At 34.9% G+C, this 11,775-nt stretch overlaps 1 protein-coding gene across 1 annotated transcript in view; it reads left to right on the plus strand.

The window, feature by feature from the left end:
• Positions 1-6,121, plus strand: part of OSBPL8 (oxysterol binding protein like 8) — a 125,061-nt gene extending 118,940 nt beyond the window's left edge. The window contains exons 23-25 of the mRNA XM_015561325.1: positions 753-858; positions 2,930-3,032; positions 5,709-6,121. Coding sequence (XP_015416811.1) covers positions 753-858; positions 2,930-3,032; positions 5,709-5,841 — 342 coding nt within the window. The 3' untranslated portion in view covers positions 5,842-6,121. The remainder of the gene's footprint in view (positions 1-752; positions 859-2,929; positions 3,033-5,708) is intronic.
• Positions 6,122-11,775: the final 5,654 nt, after the last annotated feature.

Below are 11,775 nucleotides of genomic sequence, written 5' to 3' on the forward strand. Positions count from 1 at the left end.
ACCGGGCCTCTAGTTTATTATAAGATGCTTTCTACATTAATCAGATACTATTAGTAAATAAATTTATTGGAAACATATCATTGAGCGGAAATGTTTATAATTCTGGGGACAAGAAAAGTATGATTAAAAAGAACACTATTATTTAACATTCAACTAGAGGTACTAACTGGTGCAGTTAGAAAAGTGGTGGATCTATATTTATATTTGTGTTTGTATTAAAATGTCTCTTAAAGGATGTACAAATAGCAGTGACTATCTCTGTTTGGGGGCGTCGGGGGAGAAGACTGAATGTATAGGGATCAGGAGTGGGAGAGGAACTCTTCGTTGTATATCTTTTATGCTTTTTGATATTTGTGCCAAATTAATATTTCCTATTAAAATGAAATAAAATAGCCCTTGGCCATGTAGTTCAGTTGGTTGGAGCATTGTCCCTACACCACAAAGTTGTGGGTTCAATCCCCAGTAAGGGTGTGTACAGGAAGCAGGCAACCAATTGATGTTTCTCTCTCACATTAATCTCTCTCTCTCTCTTCCTCTCTCTCTCCCCCACCCCCCTCCCCCCAAAATCAATAAACATATCCTTGCATGAGGATTAAAAAATTAAATAAAATAATTTGTTAAGTTTTAATTAGACTATATCACCTTTGTTTTTATGTCTAAGTATTGTGCCATTGAACAGATAGTTTCAACAGTTGTACATTGATCTTTACAATTCAATGCAAATTCACATAATAGCATGTTTTTGTTTTCAGGTTAGTGTCCCGAAAATGAAACATAAGCCAACCAGACAACAGAAAAAAGTGGCAAAAGGCTATTCATCTCCAGAACCTGATATCCAGGACTCATCTGGAAGTGAAGGTAAAAATATTGCAGACTATTCACTATAGGAATCTAATTTTTTAAGAAAGATATCACTATACTATGTTTGATAGATGAAAATTTTTTATGTTAATTTAAGAAGATATGTAAAAGTTTTGGGGCAGGAATGGTGTGCCAAAAAATGTTTTTAATCCCTATTTTAGATTATAGATAAATTTTAAGACCAGGCCACAGGTAAAGGCATTGGGGATGAAAAACGGGGGAAGCATGCAAATCAAGAACCACACTGTAGTGTTGCTCTTATGCCTGGTTAAGCTTCTGAAAAATTGTTGATGGCTTCCTAGATTCCATTCAGGAAGCATTTTTGAGCTTTGAGCTTAGTTCCATGCTTTAAAAAGTTTTTCATTCTCTAAATAAATTGTTGTAGTTGTAGAAGTCAAGTAAATATATAGCTATACTAAAATTATGGGCTAAATTAACTAGTGTGCCATTCTTGTTCAAATCAGATGTGTAAACTGTGTTGAACTTCACAGAGTTATAATCAGGAAAGGATTAAAGTAATGTCTGAGACACTATGAGAACAGGTTTTTTTGTTTTTGGGGTTTTTTTTAATACATATTTTTATTGATTTTAGAGTGAGAGGGAGAGAGAGAGAAACATCAATGATGAGAGAGAATCATTGATTGGCTGCTTCCTGCACGCCCCCTACTGGGGATCGAGCCTGCAACCCAGGCATGTGCCCTTGGCCGAAATCGAACCTGGGACCCTTCAGTCCGCAGGCCGATGCTCTATCCATTGAGCCAAACCAGCTAGGGCAAGAACAGGTTTTTTAAAGGCATAGTCTTTAAGCTCACACTAAACTGGGGAGCTCATTTTTATAGAGGTAACACTTGAGGTGAATAAATGATAAATACCAGAAAAGTAGTAGAAGAAAAATAGTTAAGAGTTGAAAGGTAGCTGAGTTCAGTTTGGGGAAATGTTCTTAGAGGAACTCTGATGAATTTATAATGAATTATAATATAAGCTTGAGAAATGCAGGTAGGGAACAAGCTACTGGAATAACGAGGAATAGACTGAATAAAGATTTAAAAGCAGGAATTGCATAGTACCCATGTGCTAGAGGGAGTGTTTGATACACTGTTGTTCCCATTTTATAGAAAAGGAAACTAAGATACAGGTTAATCTGCCCAAGGACATGTATCATCCCATAAGACAATATGTATGTTATATAAGCAGATATTTTGGCTCCTTAATTTACTCTCTTCTCTTATCTCTCCACTATATTACCTATAATGTATCAGCTATCATTTATTGAGTACTTAAAGTGTACCAAACTGGATGTTAAACACACATTACTACTATGAAATTTGGGTGTTAATTATACCTATTTTACAAATGAGAAAGCTGAGACCTGGAGAGAGGTTAAGGTCTGAACAAAAACGGAAAGGAAGGAATAGATACATTCGGGGAATTAAAAAAAGAAAACACCAGTACAGTTTGCTGGTTGATAATAAAAGTGTATAGAAGTATCAAAACCAATTGAAAAAGTTTAAAGTTTGGGTGGCTAGGGGAATAAAGATAACATTAACAACTAATACAAAATTGAAAAAGGGGCTCAAAAAGCTGAATTCCTCAGATGAAGGCAAATGGGCAAAGAGATAGAAGAGAGTAATACCTTCCCAAGTTAATATATGTATTTATTGAGCTATTTTTGTCTGTTTTAATTAGTTAAAAAATAAAACTGATACCATCCAAAACTACTACTTTGTGGTTACTTTAAATATATCTGTAGTGTTCTAGTTTTGGGATGATATGATTAAAACTTCAAAAATGCAGGGTATTTGTATTATTATGTTAATCTCTAAACCATAAAAATGGTGCCTGGGAAAATTTTTATTATATGAGAATCATTAAGCTACAATGTAGATTGTTTATAATTAAATATGTTCGCCCTAACCGGTTTGGCTCAGTGGATAAAGTATCAGCCTGCGGACTGAAAGGTCCCAGGTTCAATTCCAGCTAAGGGCACATACCTTGGTTGCGGGCACATCCCCAATATAATTAAATATGTTCACTATTTTCACCATGTGTATTCTAAATATCCTTTTAGCTCAACCAGTAAAACCAAGTACAAGAAGAAAGAAAGGAATAGACTTGGGAGACATTCAGAATTCCATTGAATCCATAAAACAAGCACAGGAAGAAATTAAAAGGTAATACATGCTGACTGTTCATTTGAGTCCAGAGGAGTAGTTAAGAATCCTGTTACATAGGAAATCATAGGCCAATATTTTGCAAATCATTTACATTTTTAATATCATTACTAAACTAAAATAGAGCCTTGGCTTCTGTCACCTGATGACTGAAATGCATGAAAATCTTTCAGCACTAAAATATTGGGGGAGATGTTGAGATTGCTTTTTCTCATCTCTGAGCGTGAAATTGGAATCTCTTGATCTTATTGCTGTAGCATACTAAGAATGCAGCTGACCTGGATGGGGAAGTGGGTGATTTCTGAGAAAGGCCATTAACAAGGCTTTTGCAGTCTCCTTTGTTCATGGCTAATATTTAATTGCAATGCACCAGTTGAAATATTGAAATACTTTCACATGTGGATAAAGAGCCACTACCCTGAGACCTTCATGTGCCCCACTGGCAGTCCCAGACCTTTTCCCCACACGCCTCCCAGATCCAGCAACTAAAAGTCATTAACATCTACACAGGTTCCTTGGAGGGAAAAGGAACTTACACTGCTCCTTGCTAAAGCTAGCATGAGTTCAGATTAGTTGTCTCCCATTGCTGTATCAGATGTTAAATTTTTTTATTATTAGCCAACCTGCTTTTGTATATTCAGTACTTAGCACTAGGTGTTCTGGAAGATTTTTTTCAAAGATATTTTCTCTTTTCATAGTGATCTTATAACTCATATTTAGTTGCTATTTTCATCCACAGCCTCATCTCCTGCCATTCCCCTACCCCGTGGTCAGCAAACAGCGGCTCACGAGCCACATGCGGCTCGTTGGCCCCTTGAGTGTGGCTCTTCCACAAAATACCACGTGTGGGCGCGCACATACAGTGCGAGTGAAACTTCATGGCCCATGCGCAGAAGTCGGTATTTTGTGGAAGAGCCACACTCAAGGGGCCAACGAGCCGCATGTGGCTCGCGAGCCGTAGTTTGCCAAGCCGCAGTCTGCCGACCACTGCCCTACACCAAGCATGTCAAACTCAAAGGCTAACACAGGCCAAATAAACAAGGTTTAAGTTAATGTGGGCTGCAAAAAATAAAAGCTTCAATTTTTATCAAAGCGTAGGTTTATTTTGATAGAGACATGCTGAGTACAAGGGCTGAAATAAATGAGTAATTGTTAGCATAAAATAATAGAACAAATAATAGAACATTTTAATAAAAATTAATATTTTTTCTTGAGCATTAATTTACCAGACACTGACTAACTGCACAAATTAATAAGCATAACACAAATAAGCCTATTTTTCTTGTTCTCTGAAAACGAAATATTTCCTCTTACGCACACCGAACAAGTCAGTCCAAGACTAAATACGTGGCCATTGGCTGCTAAAATATTCCCTGCTGGTATTAGTGGAGAGAAATGGTGTGCCTGTGCATAAGGCTAGTAAGGAATATAGTGATCAGTCATTAGTGAACGTTGTAGTTCATTTTTAATAATTATGTGTAACAGGATATTGTAAAAATTAAGTTACAAAATTTTTATTAAAACGTTTCTTACATACCGTTGTATTGGCTGGGCCGCAAAAACGTTCGTTGTGGGCCGTGAGTTTCACATGCTTGCACTACACCTATCCCATGCTTCAGTCCTATGAATCTTCTCACATCTTCAGACTATACTCTTCTCTCGCATCTTTGGATTTTTGCCCACACTGAACCCACTTCTTAGATGGCCCTTCCTCCCACCCTGCCAATCAAAAAATCCCTGTTTATCCTTCAGAATATAACTCAAATGCCACCCTTTTTGTAACATGTCTCATCACTTACCTTCCCCTGTAGGGTTATTAATGCCTCCACTCAGATTGTTTAGCTCTCTGCACATATTCCTTTGGGGCATGACTCTATCAAAATAGACCTATGCTTCGATAAAAATTGAAGCTTTTGTATGTGTCTGTTTATCCCTGCTGGACCATGAGCTCCTCTAGAGCAGGGAGCCTGTTTTCTGCATCTTGATATCATTGACTCTAACATAATGTGCTCACATTTTCTAATTTAATTATATTTATAAATTGAGTCTACTTTTTTGTTTTGCCTCCTTTTCTTTCTCTATAGTGGTAAGACACTTTAATAGAAGAAGTCAGAAAAAGAAAAGGTCTTCACTAATCAGCTCTTTTTAGCCAAAAGCAGTTAGGGTGGCATGAGGATTTTAAACTCACTTCATAATTAAATTGACATTTTATTTTTATTTGCATATGAAATGTCCATAGAGCATTCTCTGAGTTATGAATGTCATGAAATCTGTTGCATTATTTTTTTCTGGGTAATTTAGGATTTTTCTTCAATTTCACCTCTGTCTTCCGAAAGTAAAGATAAAGAACCTTAGTGGGCCAACTAAGACGCAAAATTTTTGTTTTAAAGCCACTGTAATAACAGAGAAGGTGATATATTTCTACATTATCAAACTAATAATTATGTTTGATGCACAGCATTAAGTAATATATTTGGTACAATGTGGAATATAGATTTAGACAAGACCTAATAATAGCTCCACATAGCATAATCAGCTCCTTGTTCAGGCAGCAGTGATTGAGATAGTTACTTTTGTTACTGTAATTAAGGGTTCTGTGGCCATATATGAAATTATGAGTTCTGTGCTAACATTTTTCACAAATAATTTAAAATTTACTGTTGCTTATTTTTGTAGAAATATTACGGCTCTTCGAAATCATTTAGTTTCAAGCGCACCTGCCACGGATTATTTTTTGCAACAAAAAGACTACTTCATCATTTTCCTCCTGATTTTGCTTCAAGTTGTAATAAACTTCATGTTTAAATAGTTCTTTACAGTAAACTATTCAGTGAACTGGAATGATCAGATTCGGCCTGGGATCAATGTTCAAGTTGGTTCAGTTTTATTAAAACATCACTATATTTCTGAAACAATACCTTAGAGATAAATGCAGAGGTGTTGATCTTTCATACCTTTTATCTTTAACCTGAAACAAGAGCTATTCTGTTTAGTTATTAAAGTGAGCTATGTGTTACGTGCCAGAACATTTCTAGTTTTTGTGAGAATGTGTCTACATGTGAGTATAATAAATCCACATGTATACACAACTGTGTCTTATGTATACCTGATAGTCTTTGTATTCTATAGTATGTTCTGAGATACAGCACTAATGGTCATAACAAAAATGTTATAAATATTATAAATATGTGTATTAACTCTTTTCTTCATAACTGGCACAAACTTTTATCAGTAAGGAATTACAAAATAGGAAATGATGGGATAATAAACATATTATAAATAGTTCAATACACTCTAGTGTTTAAAAAAATCATTTCCCAAAATAAAAATAAATAAAAAATCATTTCCTAAGCACCTAGCTCAGTAGTCTTCTTAGATAAAGCAAGAAAAAGTGGTCAAAATTGATATATTGAGATACACAAGGTGGCAACTTGCTTTTTTTAAAGTTTACACAAGATTATTTTTTTTTGCCCCCTCGAATTTAATATTTATAAAGGTACAAATGTACGCAGGTGTATATCAATATAAAAAAAGGTATACAGCTACTTGGATCTGTTGATTATATCTTTCTTACATCTATATAATACTACCTTAAGCACTTGCTGATAAAAGTGTGGTCAAAATTGGTTGCTGTCCTTTTTTCTTATTTTGTTTTTTTAATTCAATCTGATAACACAGTCCAAATTCTAGAGATGTTTATATGGCAGCGATTTTCAGCCTTTTTCATCTTATGGCACCCATAAACTAATTACTAAAATTCTGCAGCACACCAAAAAATAAATGTTTTGCTGATCTGACAAAAAATAGATATAATTTTGATTCATTTACACTGGACAGCTGTTGTATTGGCTGTTGTCATTTTTTATTTGACAATCTAAGGAAAAAAAGATCAGCGCCCCTGACCAAATAGTCAGATATTGCATGTTTTAAAAATTCTTGCAGAAAAATAAATTCTGTGGCACACCAGTGTGCCTGCCACAGCACACCGGTTGAAAATTGTAATTATAAGGCATATGAAATGCTGAAAATTCATGTTTTTTTTCATTATGAAGAACTTATTTTAGCTTTCATTTAGACTGTAGTGTGCTCAGTGAATAAATAGGAGAAATTATAACCAACATTTTATTTTAAAAGCCGAATAAAAGAAAGATGCTTTGTATGGTGGCATTTATATGTACAATAAAATTAGTTTCTTTAAAATGTGCAATAAGTAGAGAATCAAGTTCTGAAGTTTAATTTTTTATTCTCCTTAGTTCTTAGTAACTTCATTCTGTTACAAAACCATAATTCTTCAAGATTCCTTTTGTTCAGGCTCAAACTTTTCCTACTTTTCTTTTCAGGTTAATATTTTTACTTTATGTTTTTTACATAAATGTAGTCCTCAAAAGTCATTTTTACAAATGTAAATTAAGTGTAGGAACATGTTCTAAGATACATCTTAGAAACCTGAAAATATCAGTTTTGAAAATAAAGGCAGAATAATTGCTCTGGCTACATTTGCCTTTGATTAAGAAGAAACTGTTAGACACTAGTAAAATTACAATCAGCTGTTTATTGCCATGATAAATACAAAATCAAAGAATGGTTGCTAAATTATGAAAATTGAAAATGATAAAAGGAGCCTGCTTCCCCCTCCCCCTAACCATTATAGCTATCTTAAATATTCTAAAATTTTATGAAGAACCATTTCCTGTGTATTTTTGGCAAAACAATGTATTCCATATGTGCATCTGAAACATAGTTTAAATTGATTAAAACATAAATAAGATGTACCTATACCTAGTATAAGTATAGGTATAATGTGAGTACACTAGAACAAGTGGGGGATTTTTGCTGGTATTTCATTCTTGTCGATCCAAGTTTTGTACTCTCTGTTACCAATGTTATGCTCAACTGCCTATTCACTGATATATATTTTGTAAATATTGTACAATTTGATCTTTTTTATGGTTTAAATTAGTATTAATTTATATTACATATAACTTAATTGGCTGATCATAAAGTCATTTCATCATTAAACCCTGAAAACTTAACATTTTTGTTGGTAACCCCCTTTTGGGGTTTTAGTCTTAGCTGCTTGTGGGTTATTTACATTTGGTCTAAATAGTGTTGATTTGTATAGGTATCTTCTAAGACTTGAAACGTATTTATTTACTTTATTATTTTCCTTTAGGGCAGATGTTATGGGTTCTGATTACCCAACGAGTCAAAAACTATTTCATGAGAAAGCAGGGTTACTTATGACTGTTCCTTATACACTAAAAGCATATATCTAATCCAAAGGTCTTCTTATGCTTTTAGTTGTATGAGTTCCTTTCTGCAAACTGAACACAAAACTCAGGAATTGGTGGCTTAGTTTTAGATCAGTGCTTATACTAGGTTTAGTATGTGAATCCTTTAAAACACAAAATTAACTTTGTAGTTAGCCATATATGTTACTGACTTTGAATGTTCTCTACCTGGAATTACTCTTCCTTCACACATGGATTCATAAAAATTGTGATTTACAGTTCTCAGTTGTCTGAGAACTTTATAATGATTTCTAAGATTTAAGATCGTATATCCTGTTTATTTTCATTTGATCAAAAATTTTATTTTTTCACATGAAAATTAAGGTAATAATTGACATGTGCATTTCTATTTTGGTTGTTAAGTGTATTATACTTTCAGTTATTCACCATTTAATGAGGGGTAACTGGCCCAGGAAAAGACAATAAATAGGGCATGTGAAATAAGTAAGTTTCAGCAATAGATATTTACTATATTTCATGTCAGTACTTTTTGTATCATTTATAAAGTGTAAACTTTGTCACCATTCCATTGAAAAAGTTAGCCTTGTAAAACAACCCTCATTTAGTAGTATTCACGCTTTTGTGCCTTTAAGAAAATACTTTTACTCATTTTGTGTTACAGAACTATATAATATGATTCAAAGTGTTTATAGGCTTACGTGTCATAAAGGGTCATTTCTCTTTGTCACCTTATTTCCTTTTATATAGCTAAGTATATTTCAATGGTAATGCTGAACTTTTATAAGGGTTTGTCTATTTACCTATTTCAAATATATCCACTCTCAGACATCATTGAAGTAGACTTGTGAGATTATTCTGAGTATTGTAAACAGTGCCTTTCTGATGGAATTCACACTGTTTTGGGTGTCAACTTGTGCCATAAATACACAAAATTCTGTGAAAGGCAGTTTTAACTTTTTGAAGAATATCTTAGTCAAATATTTAAGAAAACAAATGTATAAAATTCCATTTTCCTAGTGTTTAGCATTTCTAGTGAGCAGTGAATATATTTTTGGGGTTTGTTTGACATAAGTTGATAATGTCATTGCTGTTGAGCCATATATGATGCTCTAGATTATTTTGAATTATGCTAAATGTACAGAACTAAAATATTAAAATTAGCATTTATACCAAATTCTCCAATTTGAACCGATGGTGTGGGGGACCCCACACAAATCACTAAGTTTACATTTCAACCTCTGATTACATGGAAAAAGAGATTCTTTAAAAATATGTAATCTGCCACTATTATGTAATTTGGTTTCATTTTGTTTACCTATAGTGTGAATTTATATTTAATTTACTTTTTGTTACTCTTAATATAGCTTGTTTTGTTACAGTTTTTATTTGCAGACAGACTTAAAATTGTATAGGACCAGTATCTCCTTAATATGATTCACATAGTTAGAAGAGCCACAAGAACCCCATGACAAAATGAATGTGAATATACTTTCTAAAGAACTTAGAAAATTTTATCTTTTTGCATTTATCATGTAAAATTATTTTAGTATTATAATATTGAAATTTATTTAAAGAAAAATGCCACAAGACATTTGAACTGATGAGCCACAGAATGTCAGTTGAAAATTTTTTCACTTTTTAGCATGCTAAATATACATCTAAGTTAAATATTCTGGTTGATGGCCACTTATAAATTCACACCACCACTGGTCAGTTTGTATAACGGAATAAAAGTATGTTATCTGCAGTGTAAGTACAGCACACTGTCAAATTCTTTTCCTTGAGGTGCATCGTAAATGTACAGATAGTCATAGGCTACTGTTTTGTAATGTATTACATTTCTAATCTATTATTCCTAACCTATTATGTGTGCAGAGACAAAGAATTGAATTTTTCTAATGATCTGTAAAATTATGCTAACTTCTACAAGTAGGCATTCTAAATAAAATTTTAAAAAAGCAAATTGTGATCAAATGACTTTGAATATAACACATTAAATTACTAGTCCTAATTTTTTAATTAAAAATTGTAAAGGGTGTAGTTGTGAAAGGATGGTGCAGGGTTTGGAAGGGGTTTAACAGAATCCCTAATGCTTGCTTTACTTGGTACTCTATATTCATTTCTCTTTGAGTACTCATAATAACCTTAAGGGAAGTGGAAGTTTATAGAGGAAGAATCTGAGGCTCAGAAAAGTTAATTGATTCCAAAAGCTTCATAGAGTAAGGGTGATAACAAGCACAAGTTTGGATCCAAGTCTAACTGCAGCGTCCATTGCTTTTTCACTGCACTTAAAGAGAACGCTGCACCACTTTTAAGTGTTTGGAATAATCCTCTGCTCTAATCTTTATTGAGTAATGTAACCCCTTTGTGATGGGTAGAACCAGAAAAACAACAACACAACTTACTATTAAAGAAGCATACACACAAAACCCATATGAAAAAGGTTTTCCCTCTTAAATCACTTTTATAATGATACCAGATAGTTCCAAGAAATGACTCTTCTCTGGTTTTCCTCATCTTCTTGCCCTCCCCAGGGTCCAGTGGCTTCTGGCTAATAGTTGGTTCTGTCTTGTTAATTGGGGGAAGAGAGAAGGGCTCGTAGCTTTTGGAACACAGGAGTAAGGGGCAAGGAAAACAGCCCTCACTATTCGACCTCAATGAAAAAAATCTACAAGATGCTTTTCTTACTAATAATTGGCCACACTCTGGGATGTCCTGTGTTATGCTATTACTCTAATCGATTCTTCTGCACCTTACAGAATATCCCTTTCTTGTAGAGATAGTAAGCCCATACAGGTGACATGTCACAGCAACTTGGTGGGTGAGCCCTTAGGTGTAGACTGTTGAGTGCCTAGAATATGCTGGCACCATGCAAACAGGCACTGTAAACACTGTCACCCTCCTCAAAACCTTGAGATTTTTCATATACATCCTATTCTCTCCATTTGTGTAAATCAGAGATTTGGGAAGCAGAAATACTTGCTGGCAGATAAATGGCAGAGCAAATCCCAGATCTAAACCTTAACCCATGCTCTTGACCACTTCATCTTTGAGTGTCTTAATACGTAAAACAGTATGTTCCGCTGCCTAACACTATGTTTTCCTTTCCTGCCGCTGGACTGTACCCAGTAATGTTCGAGCACTGTGTGTGTAAAGCATCCCACTGACCACTAACCAGTGTGGCCAAGTATTCACGTCACCTCTGCTAACGTTCAACAAAATTACGGTGGCGGGCATGTCACAGTGATGCCCGAGTCCAGGAAGTGCGGGAAGGAGCCCTGCGCAGAGCAGAGAGCCTGCAGCTGTGACCCTGCCCCGCCCCGCCCTCTATCCCGCAACCCCAAATCGCTTTCGTGAACGGAAGGAGAGCGCTGGCGGATGTGGGTCCAGGGCAGAGGTTTTGCTGCGAAATCACGAAGAGCTTGGAACGAGCCGAGCCGGCCCCGCCGTGTCCGTCCCCTCCCTCCCAGGGGCTCCACTGCCGCCCCCAC

This window comes from Myotis davidii, unplaced genomic scaffold (genome assembly GCF_000327345.1).
Source record: "Myotis davidii unplaced genomic scaffold, ASM32734v1 scaffold54, whole genome shotgun sequence".
NCBI classification, from domain to species: Eukaryota; Metazoa; Chordata; class Mammalia; order Chiroptera; family Vespertilionidae; genus Myotis; species Myotis davidii.